General features: G+C 37.1%; 2 protein-coding genes across 6 annotated transcripts in view; one reads left to right on the plus strand and one right to left on the minus strand.

Annotated features, from left to right (window-relative positions):
- The window catches only part of cdc42bpab (CDC42 binding protein kinase alpha (DMPK-like) b), a 69,038-nt gene extending 66,803 nt beyond the window's left edge, over positions 1 to 2,235 (plus strand). For all 4 annotated transcript variants that reach the window (XM_065268396.2, XM_065268398.2, XM_065268397.2 and 1 more), the window contains one exon: positions 1,035 to 2,235. In XM_065268396.2, coding sequence (XP_065124468.1) covers positions 1,035 to 1,166 — 132 coding nt within the window. In that variant the 3' untranslated portion in view covers positions 1,167 to 2,235. The remainder of the gene's footprint in view (positions 1 to 1,034) is intronic.
- Positions 2,236 to 2,324: 89 nt separating this feature from the next.
- fzd3a (frizzled class receptor 3a) lies at positions 2,325 to 19,773 on the minus strand. Of its 2 annotated transcripts, none has more exons than XM_065256071.2 (7): positions 19,464 to 19,773; positions 18,061 to 18,513; positions 10,739 to 10,935; positions 9,639 to 10,656; positions 6,401 to 6,549; positions 5,846 to 6,082; positions 2,325 to 5,705 (listed from the first exon to the last, which is right to left on the minus strand). In XM_065256071.2, exons 2-7 carry the CDS (start codon positions 18,253 to 18,255, stop codon positions 5,489 to 5,491), a joined length of 2,013 nt encoding a protein of 670 aa, XP_065112143.2. In that variant the 5' UTR covers positions 18,256 to 18,513; positions 19,464 to 19,773; the 3' UTR covers positions 2,325 to 5,488. The 2 variants fall into 2 exon arrangements, with proteins under 2 accessions (XP_065112143.2, XP_065112142.2); XM_065256070.2 differs by having other exon boundaries at positions 5,846 to 6,085.
- Positions 19,774 to 19,865: the final 92 nt, after the last annotated feature.

Raw genomic sequence — 19,865 nt, forward strand, 5'->3', positions numbered from 1 at the left:
TTCTAGGCCTAGAAAATTGCAACTTTTAACTTTTAAACACAATGTAAATACAGTAGTCAAGTTTTAAATGGCAAAAATATCGAAATTCTTTGGTTATTTTTGAGTGTGATGCTAATGGTCTAATCAGATTCAATGGATTATGCTAAGCTATGTTAAAAGTGGTACCAATTTTCAAAGAAAGCGGAGTGTCTCTTTAAGGTGAAATGGCTGTTGAATTATTTACGAAACTAGCATGTGTCGTATTACCACGTATAAATAATCATAGTTTTAAATCCCGCCAGTTTTGTCAATAGCGGTATATTGTGACACCCCTACTTTGCATGTGTAGTTAAATGTCCATGTTCTTTGTCTGTCATGTGAGTTTTCAAAGAAACCTACAGGGATAGTCATAGTACTCTTACAGTGGTAACACTTTACGGGTCTTATTAAAAAATACATTTGACATTATTTTGTCTGTGTGAAGTCATTTTAGAGAATTGTTTCTAAACACATTATAATTTTTAGAAATGCATTGCTGAAACACGTAACAAAGACTGTGAACTGTGTAGTAATTAATTTTAAAGTTACCAGTTAAACAGTTTTTAAGTTTTATATTTGGGCGGGGCCCCTAACACAATTGTGAGCATCCATTCAGGTTGTAATAGTATTTAAAAGTTATCAGAGACGTTAGCTTTCACGCGAGTGGGCGTGGTTTCAGCTGTTTTTCAAAGATTTTAATTACTTATTTTATTTATTTGGTGTTTTTTTAATCATTTAATCAAAATTGGCTGGGTGGTTAATATCACATTTTTCTGTGGTGTCACAAACTGGGAACACATTTAATATCAGACTTTAACTAACAATGAGCAACGTATTTTAAAAGCATTAAGTTAGTTTTGGTTAATGTAAGTTAATTCATATGCAGATCTTTTTGATTTTAAATATGCTTTCGTAAATATTAAAATGAACAAATTAAACGTGTAAAGTGTTAACTGAGAGTGCTGTAGTCTCTATTGTCAAACTGTTATAACAGTACTTTCATATTTATTTTTCAGGACTCCGATTCGCCAAGACACTCCACCGCATCCAACAGCTCCACCTTCAGCAGCCCACCAAGCCCCTCCTCTCCGCACAAGACCAAGTCCCTTTCGCTGGAGAGCACAGATCGCACAGGGTGGGACACATGATGGACTCACGATGAACCAATCACGAACATGCTCTCCGGGTCACACCCTGTCACAGTGCTCCTCCCCTTTCCATACTATTGCACAACAGGCCCCTCCCATTTATTAATTTGCATAATGGATCACCACTGAGGAACATACAGTATATACATGGAGAAACCACACCACCATGCACAGGAAGCATGATGGAGTCTTTGTCGTGTGTGTGGATATGTGTATGATTGAACAACCGGGATACAGAAATTGACACGACCCCGCAGTGCTGACCGGATGAGAAAAACTGGATGCAACTGGCTCCAGGCGTCTCATTGGAAGACTCTACTGCTAATGGAAATTATGGATTTTACTGTGACAGGTGTTTGTACATAGACTGGGTTAGGGGTGAACGTTTATTTATTTATCATTCAGCAATTTCAAGGTGAAAATACTATCAAATTCTTCGATTCGCTCTTCACCATAGACATTGTTCAATTTCCTGGAAATTCAGTCCTGAAATAATTTACTTGGAAAATAATGCAACGATGTATATTTTTTATTTGCTTTTAAAAAGTGATGTGTGCCGTGAATCGTTTGTTAATTCAGCTAAATAGATGAGAGACGGCCGAATTGTGTGTGAGGTGCTAACATGCAATCTCATCTGTTGCTTCCACTTCTAGATTTGTAGGAGCTTTCGGTGATCCTTTCTCTGTTATCTTCATTATTGCCAGTCTTCGTATAATCTAAACCTTCTGAAAACCAACATGACCTGTCAAAACACATCACAGTAATGTATATAGGCTAAAAGTATAGTATAATATATAATGAGGAAATATTGTAGAGATAAACTATGTGAAAAGAATCTCATTGCTTTTATTTTTAAAAAATTATTTTAATATACTCGCGCCGAGACCATTAAAAAAAACTTCAGTTGTGTCAGTTCTTTTAGACAGTTGTTATTTTGGTTTACGGGACGATACTGCCTTGTGTATTTCTTTCTTTTCTTTTAATAACAGGAACTTTAAGGTTTTTGTGAGACACAGGCCATGCAAGCTGTTTTACTACAAATGTGCTTTAACCATAAAAGCTGCATCATCTCTCCGGCCTCAGCTTCGCTTAATTTCACATTTATTTTTTAAGATATAGCAATATATATATATATATATATATATATATATATATATATATATATTCATTGACCGAAACTGTCCAAATGTCAGCAATGTTGTATAAGAATGCACACAAATATCGTATTTCTGCCATGGAAGTCCAAATGGTGGAACTCATTCCAACATGTAATCTGAGAATTTGCAAACTGACATTTAATTTTCTTTCTGAATTCATGGTTTCTTCTAATGTTACAGTACATGAAATAATCAGAGGTGGACAGTCATGAAGTATTTTTACTTTCTGCTTAAAGGGATAGTTCAACAAAAAATATTCACTCTCATGTTGTTACAGTTTGCTCTGATGAATACCAAGGAAGATATTTTAAGGAATGTTTGTAACCAAACAGTTCATGAGCCCCATTCACATCCACAGTATTCTTTTTTACTACTCGAGTAAAGTAGTATCCGAACCTTATCAGTGATTTTCTTAAGAAGCTCTTCCTTACATTACAATGAATAATATCATATGTTTTACTTTACTACCTTTCAAGAATACAAGTTGTTGTTGTTTTACATTCACTTAAGTATATTAAAAATGTAGTGCTTTCTTGAGATAACATTTAATGTAATTTGGTATTTAATGTACGGAGTCCCTAAGGTGACATTGGAGTAAAAAAATTGTAAGTTTAGTTTCATGTGCTCACGCAAAACCTTCATGTGCAGAATTTTTGCAGAAAGTTTAGTTTTGCGTGTGCATGCGAAACTATCGCGTGCACACGTGAAACATTCGCGTGCGCACGCTCGTGAAACTATCGCGTGTGCACGTGAAAGCGAAAGTTTCATGTGTGCACGCAAAATTAAACTTTATTTAATTTTTGATCCATGTCCCCTTAGGGGCTCCGTATTACCGAAATATAGTGAATTAAAAAAAGTATGATAGAATGTAGTGAAGAAACGTTTCCAAAGAAAAACAAAGCAAACTTGAAACATGTACTTAAGTAGAAATTAAAAATACTTCACTACTGTCCAAAAATCACACTTTGTTTCACCCACACAGTTTGGCTCTTTTTACTATGGAAAAAAATATTTTATTGGATAATAATACATTTGCTAAGCATTGAAACATCACCACTGCTATTAAATGTAAAGCATTAAGCTATATTATAAAAGTTACCTGGGGTTATAATAACAGTTGGAAAAATGGTCTCTGTCAATTCCTGATGTATACTGTTCAAAAATAATTGGACCAAAAGCCTCTTATGTGCAATCCAAATAAGCCCACAATTATAAAGTTGAAATTTGAGTTGCATTATTCTGTTTTTGTGGCCAGTCTTTACCAATGGTCTATTGAAAAGACATTTTAGAAATGAGAGAAGTCTAATAACCAGCACAGACATTTCCCACACATTCTGTATATTCTTGAATTTCATTTAATTATGAATTGCACAGAAGAGTCTTCATGCTTTTGCATTCCATTGGAAAAATCGAGCAGTTCTTCCACACATCTTGATTTCTGCACTTAAGTCACCGATGTGTTTGTTCCTTCCACAGAGAGGTTCACTTTTATAATTTGTGAAAGTTGAATTTGCCGTTTAATTTCCACCTGTACTAAATAAAGCATTTAACATAAGTTAACAACCATGTTGGATAGGGACTCCCACTGAAAACACTCTCACACGTTACATTTATATGAAATCATTCTCATCTCATTTTTTTTGTTTATATGCTTTGTAATAATTTGTAGTTTTGCATGCAATGAATCCTCATTCTGTATGTTTCACGTTGGTTTTGTGTTTCTCACTTGAAAACTGTCTTCTTATGTGGATTTCACTACAAAGACAATTTTTGCACAGAGCTACTTAAAGCAGAAGGTCAAAGAATGGACAAACTGGCCACTATGCATATACGGAGACTTTACCATATTACCTGACGCTGATGTATTTCAATAAAGAGAAATGACACACATGAATCTTAATGTGTAGTGGTGATACTTTATTTTGCACATAAATTACCTGGGATGCTCATTTACGGACATGTTATTAAAAAAGTATTTTCACAGTTTTCGGTAAATTATGTTGATTCGAAAATGACAACTAATTCATGTTAGTGCTAAAACTCAACGGAGAAGAGCTCAGTTGATATGCCAATTTAAGAAATAAGTCTAAAATATATCTATTCTAACTTTTTGTGTTTTACATTTTTTTTATCAAATTCATAGTCCAACCTCAATGTGCGAGGCTTACAGTATCAAGATACAAGTTGTGTCCTACAAAACGGTCAAAAGTGCAACAAACAATAAAAAAGCTGTTTCAAACTAGAACTTTAAAGCATTGAAACATTAAACAGTAAGAAGTTCAACACATCACAGAATGATGCTTAAGAAGCTCTTACCTTTAACCCTGTTTATGTAGAAACACACTGATTCCAGACAGCTTACACAATCTCATTATTTCATATCTCTGAGAAAATCTTAACAGTACAGTACAGCATTTAACCTGAAAACATTACAAGTCTTCAACAGCAGAATTCATAAAGTCCATTCGGCTGAGTTGTTTCTCATTATTTTACATTGGTAAAGCATTGGTGAATGTTATCCCAAGGTCCCAGATTCATGCCTAGGGATCTCAAAGATGTATTATTTTTCTTTTTCAGAGTCATTGTGAATTCAGAGCCAATGTGAGTTCAGTGTCAATGTGAATTCAGTCTATGGGAATTCAGAGTCAATGTGAATTCAGTCTATGTGAATTTGGAGCCAATATGAGTTCAGTGTCAATGTGATTTCAAAGTCAATGTTAATTCAGTCTATGGGAATTCAGAGTCAGTCCGAATTCAGTATATGTGAATTCAGAGCCAATGTGAATTTGTCAGTGTGAATTCAGTCTGTGTGAATTCAGAGCCAATATGAATATAGTGTCAATGTGAATTCAAAGTCAATGTTAATTCATACTATGGGAATTCAGAGTCAGTGTGAATTCAGTCTATGTGAATTTGGAGCCAATATGAGTTCAGTGTCAATGTGAATTCAGTCTATAGGAATTCAGAGTCAGTGTGTATTCATTTTATGTGAATTCAGAGCCAATATGAGTTCAGTGTCAATGTAAATCCAGTGTCAATGTGAATCCAGTCACTGTGATATCAAAATCGGTGAGAATTCTTTTAATGTGAATTAGGAGTCAATGTGAATTCTTCATCTCAATGTCCTTTTCACTCATTTGCTCTCATCTGCTGCAATATTAAGGTTCATGCCTTGGTTCCATCCTCCTCTATGACACGGTGAATCCCATTGCCAGGAACGCTTTGGATGGTCTGGGCAGTGATGCTGAGGTCCCGTACGCTGCTGTGCCGCGATTGGCTCTCCAGACGCTGCAGACTGCCATGTCGCGAATGATCGTTGAGCCGTAGGGTGCTCCCGTGAGGCAGACGGTCTTCGGCACCACGGAAACTACTGGCTGTGTACCTAAATTGGAAAGACAAAGAATTTAAGTAATATTTATTGTAAATAATCATGTTTATCAGACTCTTAATTGATTCTGCCAACAAACAGGTGTTTGTAATTGACCTGATGTGAAATACGTATAATACATTTTATTTTCTCACCTCCCATCTCGTGAGCGGTGCAGACTGCCATGAAAGCTGCTGGCCTTGCTGCTCGCACGGCTGGTGCTGGCACTGGGGGGTTCGTCCAACATGGCGAGGTGCGTGGAGGAAGCGTGAGTGGAGGTGCCCTGCGTTGAGGTGCCTCTGGACTTTCTCACCACTGGGATGTTGGGGTCCCTGAGGAGAAGTTGGGTGAAGTCAGGCTCCTGGAGCACCTGCCTGCTCTCGTGCACGGTGCTGCTGAGGGTGGTGAGGAGGGGAGAGAGTGGAGGAGGAAGAGAGAGAGGGAAAGTGGAGGGCATAGAGGAGTCAGGGAGTTGGGAGGAGATGTTGGAACAAAGGGACGGAGAAGTGGTTAATGTCCTGATATAAGGGGCAGGGGTGTGAGTCAGAAATGAAGTCTTTACATAAACCTCACAGACATTTACAACTAATGAACTCATTGCTGTGGCTATTTTATTTTTATTGGTTTAAACCTCAATTTATTATTGTGTTTGCTACAAATGTGACCTTGGCGCTTTGTGCATCATGATTTTAACATGATAGTAAACTTACTCTTTTCTGCGTTGCCCGTTGAAGAAACCAGCCCACTCAAAGCAGGTCTTTTTACTTCCAACCCAAAACACTGATGGAATGCCCACCACCAGCATCATCAGGTACTTAATGAGAAACAAGGCGATATCTGGCCTGCTTGTCTGTTCCACCTGTAAAGATAATAGCAAAAGATTTTTACATTCTTATACAGGCAGAATCGAGATTAAAGTAATAAACAACCTAAGAAACCTATATCAATATTCAGAACAAAAAGTCTCCCTTATGATTCATGTACAGTATTTGTGGATAATGTCGTGCATGAGTAGTTTTCTGTATGTTTATTTCTGGGTTGTGCATGTTTGATTGTGTGAATGGAAAGTGCTTTTATCTCGGCTCACTGCACAATTGCCGTAGGGATAAACAAGCTGCTGTCCATACACATGCCTGTCATCTCTTTCTCTCCACACACACACACACTTTTTATACTTTAAATGGAGAATTACTTCTGCTCTGAATACGCTCAGCCTGCCTTTACTTTCAGATACATTACTGTCACATATTTAATTCATGTTTCATTCAATTTCATCAAAACAACTCAATAACATTCGCCAACACTATTTCTTTGGGGAGTTCCTACACCCAGAGGCTTTCCTTACCTATTGTTTAATAATAAAAAAGGTATATACCAAAATACCAAATTGTAAGGTTTAAAAAAAGTCATATATTTTTCAATGGTTCAACAATACATTTTTAACACTAAAACAGTTCCTAATATTGTGCACTTACAGTGAGGACAGACTGCGGAGGTTCTCAATTATTAACAACAGCAATGCCATAGTAAGTGATGTTTGCAGTCTGTAATACTTTAAACACGGTTATATTTTTAAAACAGTGGTATTTCACGCATACTTTATGAACAGATCAGCCCTTAAAGGAGTATTCCATGTTCATAAAAAAAGGTTTGATGATTTGCTCACCCTGTGTCATTCAAGATGTTTATGTCTTTCTTTGTTTAGTTGAGAAGAAATTCAGTTTTTTGATGAAAACATTCCAGGATTTTTCCAAATAGTGGACTTCTTTAGTTGACCTTAACAATTTACAGTTTCGATGCAGTTTAAAATTGCAGTTTCAATGCAGCTCCAAAGGGCTCTAAACGATCCCAAACGATGCATAAGGGTCTTATCTGGGTCATTCTTTATCTGGGTACTTTACAACAGTTGAAATAAACTTTAAATACCAATAAATTATAAAATATTTCCATGTTTGTATTCTGTTGGATGAACACAATTCGTGCATTATTAACAATTAAATTTTTTGTTTTAAAATACATATTTAATTGAGTTTGAGAGATTGCATTTCTAACAAAATATGCATGTTCCCACCATACCTTAGAAATGTATGATGGATTGCAACTGCAACAATATAACATTTTTTAAAACAAATTTTAAATAGTTGTATTGTGAATATAGATATTATTTAACATGTACAATTTTATTTTATTTTATTATATATATATATATATTATAAAATTTAAGAAATAATGAGTGTCCCCCACATTAATGTCTGTGGTGTTGCAGCAAGGAATGTCACCCCTTTAAGAAAAGGGGGAAATCTATTTGGACTACTTCCTGTGTGTAAAGGTCATTGCTCAGGTCAAGTGCTGGTTGATATGAGGGGTGCATGGTGAGTGCATTCTTTCTTATTAATTTTCTGAAAGTTAGCTAAATTAAATTTGTTGCACTTTATTAGTGTCTATGGTGTTATGTTTCTAACTTGGCATGGGAGTGGGACAGTTACTGGTTTAAAGGTATACCAAGGTTTTAAAGAGTCAAAACCACTAAAATTTTCTGTGATACCGTTTTCAAGGTATGAACTGTGTTTACACAAAATTAATTAAATCATGTAATTGATGTTTACATTTGAATTACATATTTTTGAAAGAATATTATCATTTAAAAGCTTTATTTTTACCTGTCATGATGTATGTTGCTTAAAAATAAAATGTATTGAGTTAAAAAGTTGATGTTTTTATACACACATATTTGAAAATAACACATTTTATTGTTACAATGGCAATACCGCAAGACCGTGGTATTTCTGCTTATGGTTATTATACCGGTCCGGCAGAATCTCATACCGGCCCGTGCCTAATACTTAATTAATATTTCCTTAATGTCCCCTGATCTTGAAATCATCATGATTGCCGCCTCAATTTTAGAAAAGACTGGATTTAGGCTGTTACTGTCTTTTTACTTTAAATATTGGTAACCCCACAGACATGTGGATGTTTCACCAGTGTTTTTTTTTTAATGTTAAAAATTATTTTAAATTAAAAATGTTATTAAGCATATTAAACAAATTTTAAATGCATAACAATACTTTTATAAAAAAAAAAACAAGCATTTTTATAATTTCTGCCTCTCATTTGCCACCTCAATTGATGACCCATCTAGCAAATATAGTTTTCGCCCCCTCCAAAAAAATACTTTTTAACCACAACCTCATCTTGCACTAGCTTTGTGATGCGCCAGTGTGACCTTACGTATCACGCAATAACGTCGAAAGGTCAAGCATGACGTATGTGAAACTAATGCACCAGTGTTTACAAGTGTGGAGAAAGAGGACCGCTCCGACGCTGTAAGTTGATTGTTTAAAATGGTCCGCAGGTGTGCATTTCACATATGTAACACGTGCCCTTTCGACGTGATTACATAGTACGTACATTTGCGCTAGCACGTCACACCCCTTATGTAAATTAACCATGGTTTTACTACAGTTAAAAAAAACAAGGTTACTGTAGTAAAACCATGGTTTTGCTGATAGTAATCAATACACCAAAAAACATGTTTACTACACTTTACCACAATAAAAAACATTTTTTGTTAGGGACGGCTAGTGCTAGACGTAAAGTTGTGGTTTAAAAGTACATATTATTTCTTTTTTTGGCATAAATGATGATCGCTTTGCTAAAGACCCTTATGCCTTGGTTGGGATTGTTAAGAGCCCTTTGAAGTTCCATTAAAACTGCAATTTTAAACTTAAAACCATTGAGGTCCATTAAAGTCAACTATATGGAGAAAAATTCTGGAATGTTTTCCTCAAAAAACTTCATTTCTTTTTGTCTGAAGAAAGATAGACATAAACATCTTGAATTACAAATTATCAGGATTTTTGTTTTTTTTGAAAGTGTAGTAATCCTTTAAGACTTTGAAGCCACAGTATGTATATACTGTATACCTCCTTTAATTTATTTTCTTACCTTCATTGGGCAGGGAATGTGGTACTCTCTGCACCGCTCCTGTACCCAGGTGCTCTCCCAGACTGATCTGTAGCTCTGCTCATATAAATAGCATCCAATCACTGTCAGTAGAGGCACCAGATACAGCACTGAAAATACGCCAATCCGAATCATGAACTTCACCAGTTTGTCCTGGTTCTCCTTCTCTAAAGGGATCTCCATTCGAACCCTATTAAGTGCAGCAATGCCGGCTAACAGCAGCACCACGCCTACGACCACATCCAATGCGAGAGGAACCAAGAGGAACCATCGCAGGGCCATTAGATCGTAAAGCCCAACAAAGCAAACGCCACTCATGCTGTCGCCCTCGATTTTGTTCATGGCCATGAGGGTGATGGTGAGTGCTCCCGGTACCCCCCAAGCCACGGCATGGAAAAGCAAAGCCTTCTTCTCAATAGCTTCACTTCCCCATTTGGGAACGGCAGCCAGGAACCAGGTGATGGTAAGGATGACCCACCATACGCTACCTGCCATGGTGAAGAAATAAAGAGTCATGAAGAGCAGTGTGCAGGCTTTGTTATGGGAGCCCTGGGTGATGGTGGAGGCGCGGAATCGACCGGTGCTTGAGGCATTACACGACACGCGATCCTCCAATAGGAAACCCAGGAAGAAGACCAGGGACACCATCATGTAGCAGACGGCATAGAAGATGATGGGCCGCTCCGGGTAGCGAAATCGTCCGACGTCGATGAGGAAGGTCAGGAAGGTGAAGAGCGTGGCGGACAAGCAGACGATGGAGACGACCCCAATGAAATAGCGGGCGAAGATGAGCTCATCCTTGCGGAAGTACATGTTCGGGCAAGGAGGCGAGCAGTCACGCACACCCATAAATGAGTATCCCAGCTCGGGGTCAATCTTTAGCTCTCGTGGGCACCAGAAACCGTAGTCCCGTTGAACAGATGAAGGAGATTCTTCTGTACCATCACTGCTGGGGAGAAGGTCTATAGCTCGTGGATAAGAATCATCACATTCTGGAAACCTTGAAGACAGATAAGACAGATTATTATAGCGTTATGTCAGAGTTTTTTTACAACCAAGATGACTGAAATGTGGAACTGTACCTGCTACACTCCATCTCATCTGGCCAGGTAACCCCAAACATTTCCATGAGTTTGTAGCAATCGCTCTTGGCAAGTTGGCACAGGCGTCGACATGGCAAGGTCACACGGCCATACTCGGTGCACACGGGTGCATAAAGGGCACACAGAAAGGGGCGGATTTCTGTAGAGCACTCCAAATTCACCATAGGATGAAAAGGCTGAAAAAGGAGGGGTACAGAGAAAAATATATTAAAATTATTATGGATGCTTTAAATCAAAACTGTTTGGATGTATGGCTATATGCATAGATGCTATTGCTATGGTTTATTTTGAGGCAATTTGTACATTTGGACGTATTAAATTAATAATTGTGCAAGTAAAAAATTTAATCAACAACATTAGGAATACCTAAAGAAGATAATGGGACTGAAATGTATTTAAAACAAAAAATTTCTTTTAAATAGTGCACAGGTTTTATCTATTTTTATTAATATTGGGCATTGCCGTTTTCCTTAGCACCTAGTGATGATTATGCAGGTGTACTAAATTACCTGTTTATTATCAATAAAATAAAATAAAAATTATTGATTTGGTCAGCAAAAGATATATCATATTTTAGTTATTCTATTAGTCTTGATGAATGTATTATATTTATTTTATTAAGAAATTGTTTAGAACATAAATGCTGCGTTCCTGACTACTTGGATTTAGGATATTTCCTATCTCAACCCTGAAATACAATTGAAAATATTGTATGCAATGTATATTTGCATAATTGTGCAATTAATAGTTGTTTTTTTTTTTTTTTTTTTTTTGAAAAACACGCTGGTATATAATTGGCCACCAGCTGACATAGTATTTAATCTAATAGCTTAGAGAAAACAATTCATCTTCTGACATTTTTAACCATTTTATTTGCCAGTCATCTCAAAAACATCTCTGCGTTATTAAAAACTGCTCTTTGCATTTCATTATCAAAATCATATAATGTATTTGATCTGTAGTGACATCACATTAATGCATCTCTCTGAGGAGGATTTTGTTTGTGGTGTGGAGACATGCTGTTTATTAGTGAGGTCTCCTTACACCATGTGGTATTCTGGAAGCAGCACCAGCTTTGGGGCCGGACACAAATATGCAAATCCCTGGGGGGAGACGGAGAAAGGCTCCACCCAGGACCAGACAGATAGACAATAATGCTATCGCCCCTGCTGAGTACAGGCTTTTGTGCTGGTAGGGTGGGGGTTCTGAGTCCCCCCTTGTGTCAAATTTAAAAGGACTAAACTGACTGTCGTACACAGGCACAGCCCATATTAACTCATACTTTTTGCATGCATTTACTGTAATTCTTTTGAATAAAAAAATACCATTACTTAAAATCATAGCAGAATATTTATATAGTGTATGTATAGTGTCTAGCTATTACACCAATTGTTTACTTAAATTTAATGAAAATGGAGTTCTTAGGGCGCACTCACATTATCCAAACCAAACCAAACCATACTCCAGCGCGATTGTCACCCCTCCCTACTCTCCCAGGTGCACGCACTCACACTGTACTTCTTATCGATCCGAGTCCGGGCGCGCTTTCGTCATTAAGATGCGATTGTTTTGAAAAAAACAGGAAGTAAAGCGCTCTCTTAACACTGGAACCCACCGTAATGAAAAGTCTGTGTTTTTTATTCTGAGTCATTTGGTGCGCGATTACAGTGTCATCATATTGCTTAGTTGATCTGTCACGTGTGCAGCTCGGACATTCACGTTACCCCGCTGCTTGCAGCAAAAGGTTTTTACGGAGGCAGATGAACGTGAGTGGTCACGCAACTGACGTCTTCACCTTTTGAATCGCGCTCAGGCGCGATTGCGCTCACACCACAGCCTTCCGCGCCTGAGTCCAAGTAAACCGCGCTCCGGCCCACCTCTGCAACCCGGCCGCGGCGCGATTAACCAATCCGCGCCCGGGCACGGAACAGAGCGATCACACTAGTCAAACAAACCAGGCTTTGGGGGTCAAACGCGCCCGAGCGCGGTTTGGTTTGGATAGTGTGAGTGCGCCCTTATACTGATACAATCAGGGGATGTAATGCACTAACAGCACTGTATCTACCCAGCCCTGGAGTTATTGCAGAAATCATATTTTTAATCTACTGGATTAAAAATATATACAGATTACAAAGTTATTCACTCACTGCCAGCACCGTAGATACCACCCAAAATGTCTAAAAAGGATTAGGATGGATGTTAAGCCTGTCCATTCTGGCACAAAGCATTTAAACCAGCATCATTTTCACACACATAATCCATAAGCCGCCAACATGACACACAGATGAGAACAGGCTTCACCGATCAGACCACTAAAATACTAATAATATGACTTCCATAAATCACTAAATATACAAAAGATTCTAATTACTTTTTAAACATAATTTTCTGATTTTTAACAGACAATAAGTGCAGCTACATAAAATGCACTTAGCTTGATATGTCAAATACAAGTGACTTGTATTGTCGAATTACATGCGCATGGAGAAATTGGATCTGCACGCTTGTTGCAACTATGGTTATTATTACTATGACTGTATTTCGATACAAAAGGTCTTAGAAAACCACTGAGCTCAATTGAGTGGACATACACTGGCTATTACACAACATAAAAATAAAGCGAGTGCCCACATTGCCAATATGATCTCATCATGGCTGTCATGCCGCATTACGTGCAATGGAATAATCTGATAAACTTGAAAAATGTGTGCATCCCACCCATTGCTGCCTTAAGGGAAAACATACACTTCCCTCTTAATGTCCATACCAATGTCTTTGTGTTTCTCAAGGGCTTTACTGAATGTTATTTCGGGACACATAAAATGTCCAGAGATGGCAGATATGTGAACGCATGCAGAAATGACAATGATTGTTACTTCCTATTTGGGCACAGAGCATTTAAAGTATTTGTATGCCATAGGAAGCAAATACTGTATATGGAACTGTAAAAAATAAAAAATTGGTTTTGAGTTAATTAAACTTAAAAATAAATTTGACAAAAATGTTTAGTTAACTAATATTTTTTTAAGTTGAATATTAAATATTGGAATCCATTAAGCTTATCTCCGGGTCTGGCAGTATCATTTTTAGCATAGCTTATCATAATCTATTAAATCTGATTAGAGCCTTAGCATCGCGCTAAAAAATAACCAAAGAGTTTCAATATTTTCCTTTTTAAAACTTGACCCTTCTGTAGTAACATTGTGTACTACTAAGACCGACGGAAAATAAAAAGTTGCGATTTTCTAGGCAGATATGGTTAGGAACTCTCATTCTGGCGTAATAATCAAGGACTTTGCTGCTGTAACATGGCTGCAGCAGGCGCAACGATATTACGCAGCACCTGAAAATAGTCCCCTGCTATTGAAAGTAACCAAGGGGAGTATTTTCAGGAAGTGCATGATATCAGTACGCCTGCTGCAGCCATGTTACAGCAGCAAAGTCCTTGATTATTACGCTACAATGAAAGTCTAGCCATACCTGCCTAGAAAATCGCAACTTTAAATTTTCCGTCGGTCTTAGTACACGATATAACTACAGAAGAGTCAAATAAATAGGAAAAATAGCGAAACTCTTTAGTTATTTTTAGCGTGATGCTAATGGTCTAATCAGATTCAATGAACTATGCTAAGCTATGCTAAAAGTGGTACTGGCAGACCCAGAGATCAGCTGAATGGATTCCAAAATGGTAAAAATCAAATGTTTAACTCTAGGGGATCTGGAAAATTTGCATATTTTTAATAAAATTGGAGTGTCCTTTAATAAAATTAATAAGATCTTTATTAGTATGACAAGTTACACATGCTTCACATTTTATCCTGGTGAATTTAATGCACCATAAAAAAAGAAAAGGTGATTTTTGTGAAAATTGCATTTTTTTGTGTGTCTCAAGTTACGATATTGTGTAACTAACTCAGAAATGCCAAAAGGGACCATTTTAAAGTTACATCTTTGTCAGTGCACTGACGACCTATTGATTCCATCTAATTGCTTAAACTGCATAAAGATAATGGAAAAACAAGGAGGCACACAAGAAGAAATTCTCAGTCACCTAACCTGACCTTTTCAATGCATCCATTCACAAGTAAATACGCTTTCTCCCTCCCTTAACCCATAAATCAAGTGTACATATGCCTGTGTGTGCACCCCCACTGCTCATTCATACAAACTCCAGTTGAGCTCCAGGACTCTGGTCAAGATTCTCACATACCTAAAACCACAACAAGAGTAGTTTTTTAATCATTTACAAATTTTGATCTTCCTTCCAAGTTCTCTTTACCAGCAATCTTAAGGCAAAGTTCATTCAACTACAGTACCATGACAACCAAAGATGCATAACTGGCCTGGCCTAAGGGGAGGGGTCTAATGGAGAGAGGTCAGAGTGCGAGTGACGACCACCTCCTGAGAGAGAAACCCTGCTCTTTTGTTGCAATACAATCGGGATCAGTTTCCCCGGCAACCGCAGTACCTTGCGTGGGGGAGGAATGGAGGAAAGAGGAGGCAGTGAAAAAGGACAAAGAAGAAGATATGGATGGAAACTAATGGTCAAATCAGCCAAATTTCAATGATAACTTTTTAAGTGTAAATGTAACTAAAATCTTACTTAGTCTTACTACATTCTATTGCATATCTAAAGATGTTAAATAAACTATATTTATTAGCTTTTTTTAGTTAAAATAGTAAAAAAATATTTAATTACCTTGCAAAATTGTGAAGCAATACACTTTTATACCTGTGTATGCTGTCATGTAATGTGACAGTAAACATGATTAAAGAGCTATATATTAACATCAATATTCCCAATTTGTACTATAAACAAGGCAATTTAACACACACACACACACACACACATAATGCAATTGTAGGTACTAAGCGCATATTTCATCAACTCCATCTTAGGGTCAGATTAAGATACTTACAATTATTGTTGTGTAATGCAAAAATGTACAGTCTAATAAATCTAGTCCTATGTTTAAACCTGAAATCATAGCATCTTAGTTTGCCCGATTGCATCACCGCAGCTGGACGCCCTTGATGACTATGCCATGGTTAAAATAACAAGAGGACAAGGTCATGCATCGTCTAATGTTTGACAAATGGCAGAGGAAGTTTGTTAATCAAATGTCAAACTACATCAATCAGTGCACCGATAACGCAGAAAATTGTCAGGTTTAGCCAGAATTGTCTATGCTTGTCTATCTTCCTATTACTGTATCCAACCACAAAACCCAGAATATCATCCCTTTAGGCAACTGCCCCACTTCACAAATAAGGTTAACCAGAGTTCAGAGAAAGATGATGCCACTGTCCTGCAGTATTTTAAAAACTGATTGCAGGGACCTTTATCTGCCCCTTTTGAAGCTAGACAATACATAGGGGGCAGTTGTGACAATTTAGTAAATACAGTTTTTTTGAGCTACTCAAAAGCTGTGTGCTTAGGAAAGCTGCAAAAGCTCATGGCTATTTAAAATTTTTTGTTTATTTATTTATTTCTTTTTTGTGTTAGTCGTGCATCCTCCAGTTTGGACATAGGTTTGATGCCATTTAACGAGCTTTGGTTTGTCTTTTTTTTCAGATTTCTTCCAGCTATTTTGGGGTTAGGAAGAACCAATAAATAAAATAATCAAATATTTTTTTTTGAACATGAAGCCGTGTAATTATCCACGTTTGTGTACAACAGGTTCCAGTTACACAGAATTAATTATTATGGTGCAAACAACAAAAAATGTGATGTCCATGTATGTGGACACAACAGGTCATAGGAGGTTAAAACTTGGTTTTTATTTTACATATAGCTTGTACAAATGTATCTGTACAAATCTGCATATGAATTGTGACCACTTTGGATAAAATTATGTTAAAGTTGCCAAGAAACAGAAGTATTGATTATGCTTGTTCGACTACATGCAGCGCCGCTAGAACTGACAGACGGATGACGTTATAGTGCCGCGAGAGGTAGCCGAAATTATACTTTGTATATGATTTCTCCAATTGTTCCTGCGGTACTTTGACGTCATCCGGCTGTTGGTTCTTGCAGCACCGCATGAAGTCAAACAAGCCTGTTGTCTTATTTTTTCAAGTGAAACTGCTTTTAATATGAAAAAAAGGTAGGGCATGACTTGAATTCATCCATCGAGAACTCATTAGATCGTTGGAAGTTGGGTCATGTTGCTATTTGCTAATCGCTGTGATTTTTCCCTAGACCCCACCTGTCATGTATCACGTGTGGTGCATATGACTGGAAGTAAAGAGAGATCAATTCGAGGAGGGGAGGAGATTTGCGTTTTTGATTAAAGATTTTTTTTTAAATAATGAATAATACAGTTTTCATTTCAATTTCATTGCAACTTTAAAGGTAAAATGTAAGAAATATATTTAAATATACATGCACAATAATTTAATAATATTTTGTGCAAACATGGCTGTAAAAGTAGCATTACTTTGTGTTACAGTGGAAAAGTAAACATCAAATTTCTGCACAAATATACAAGAGCAGAATTTTTTACTTTTATTTCGATATCTCTTTAATTTAATTTCTTGTTCTCAGTTATATTAAGAATGTACTTGAGAGAATAAGTCGAAAGCTTGTGAAGTTTTAGATAACGTTTAAAGTGCTGTGTGTGTTCAGATATACACTGCCACTGTAACAAGCTAATGCAGCTGCTCTCGGTGGGCTCAGTGGATTAAACATCGGTTAGATTCAATTCAGGCGTTACGGATGCAGATACGAAGATTATAGAGCCATCAAAATAAACAACGCACTCAGGCATCCTTAACTGCTCTTAACAGCAGGCACTGTGATGTTAACTCTAGCATGCCAGTGTATTGCAACCTTGTTATCTGATACTTATTTCGTCATGCCACATCACAAAAGGCAACAAAACAATGTTTGAAAGGGCAAGCTGTTTAAGAATAAAGATTTGGCAAAGAGTCCCGTAGATCAGGCTAGAGATTAATTTCCCTTTAAACGTTTCTGTAAAGTGATCTGAATTGCGTTTCCCACCAGGCACAAGAAATCTGGGTCAGATCTAAAATAATGGTGTTGGTCTATACTTTAATATACTTTTGAAGTTATTTTAACAGCTATTGTTTACATTTCAATCCAGACCATTTTGGAAATAATTCAGAATTTGATATAAACAGAATTTGTATATAATTTGTGTAAACAAAACATCCGCATCCTGATGTATGACTGTGTTGAGGTCATACCACAGTATAATGGTTATATCCTTAGATTAATGTAATGTAACCTGATCATGTCATTAAAACAATCAGTCGATGTATGATGATAGACACTTTACCTCCATTGCGAGAGCAGCGGTTTGTTGGTCATAGTGATTTAAAAGGTTGGGCATGAATGTGGTATTGTAGGTGAGGCCCTGGCACATCCGTAATGTGATCGGTTCACAGGTAAACATGCTATGGCTCCCAGTAGCTTCCATATTGATTGCCATACATACAGTCAGCATGGAGAACAGGACCCAAATGACAGCCATGGTTGGGATTTCACTCCGAAGCTTGCAAGAGAGTGAGGGTTTATCAGGAAAATCTGAGCTCCTTCATTTCCCCACAAATTATCTGTTGCTTGACGTAAGACAGAAATTGCAAGGATAGGATGTGTTTTTCCATTTTGCCTTGCTGAATCCTGGTCTTGTCGATGTGTTTCAAGCCATTTTCTGTTTTCTGCTTTGGCTGTCCTGTATATACGGGCTTTTAGTTTGGTTTTGCTGTGCAGGAAATCTCAATGCTTATATCTATGGATGAAAGGCATAAAATATCAGATGTCAAATTAACAGACTAGCATTACTTATTCATGAATGTTGTGACAGCGTTTACAAACATTTAAAATCTTCAGGTTTTCCAAGGCATGGGAAATATTGAACAATGCCTGATCAAAGGCCCTGTCACATAACTGTGACAGCAACTAAAAAATTAAGTGTATTATCTAAAAGACCAAAAACAAATTTGGTAAAAAAAACTGTCACCTTGGAAACAATAACGTGAAATACAGAATATGAGTTTAAATTATAAACTTAATCTGATTTTTATTTGAATCAAAAATGAATTTAAAATGAATCGATTGAGAGCGTTACGTTGGCAACGCAAAGGCCGTGGGTTCGATTCCTAGAGAACACAAATACCGATGACAACTACACCGTGATGCACTAAACGTATAGGCGTCTTCCAAATAGCTACATAAATTTAAAAAAATTATATACATTTATTTCCATGCAAACCTTACGTGCGAAATACATTTTACTTCCAATATTAGAAAAATAAATATAGTGATTTTCCACAAACAAACCAATATCTTTTAAAAGAGTCTTTCTCTCAGGAAAGTCAGATAAAACGGCGACTTTGTTACCGTTTTGCATTCGATAGTCACAGAATTTGGTGTTACATGTATAACAAGTATTTTTGCAACATAAAATGATTTGTGCTAATTATTTTAAAAGTCTATTTACTACGCGCGTTCATTAAAATACAGCAAAAAATGTGACGCTTAAGTAACAGATGGGATCTCCATCGTCGAAACCGCGTCGGCGTTGCGTTTCAACGAAACTACGTTAGCTACCTTCAAAATAGGTGTTTGATGTACTCATAGGTGAACTGCAAATTACCATTCTCTCTCTAAACATAACCCTATGCAAAAATAAAAAAACAAATAAATACAAATTTGTAAAAGTCAAAGAATCATTCTTACCTCTCTGGTGGAGATAACTCACATGTGGGACCTCCCTCACTCGTCTTCTCATCTAACAATAAGATCCCTGTGTGATCCTTGTGCAGGTTTCTACTGGGGGCGCGCATTTGACGGTGACGCGGAAACGATTATTGTTTTGTAACCATTGTATACAAAAGCACATTAGAAAAACTAAAGGTCACGAGCGTGAAATAAACAGATCGGATGCAAGCGTCGTGTGTATGGAAATAGCTTAGATTTATCCTCTGATATCATCATTTCAATGGCTCGGGGCCGTTTGGATCAAGGAGCGTCTTCGCACAATCATGAGATGAAGCTGGAGGTTCTGAAAGCTGATTGGTGGTAGCTCGGATCAAAGGGCGGGTGTGTTTGGAAAGGGCGGGACAGAGAAAAAGAAACGTG

Source organism: Paramisgurnus dabryanus, chromosome 12, assembly GCF_030506205.2.
Source record: "Paramisgurnus dabryanus chromosome 12, PD_genome_1.1, whole genome shotgun sequence".
Taxonomy (NCBI): domain Eukaryota; kingdom Metazoa; phylum Chordata; class Actinopteri; order Cypriniformes; family Cobitidae; genus Paramisgurnus; species Paramisgurnus dabryanus.

Bases quoted from the DNA above. Each gene is read 5' to 3' on its own strand.
- fzd3a (XM_065256070.2), bottom strand. From the start codon at position 18,255: ATGGCTGTCATTTGGGTCCTGTTCTCCATGCTGACTGTATGTATGGCA. The intron at 10,936-18,060 runs GTAAAGTGTCTA...CTCCTTTTTCAG, and splicing joins CCGCTGCTCTCGCAATGGAG to CCTTTTCATCCTATGGTGAA. The intron at 6,086-6,400 runs GTAAGTTTACTA...CACCACCCTCAG, and splicing joins AACGGGCAACGCAGAAAAGA to CAGCACCGTGCACGAGAGCA.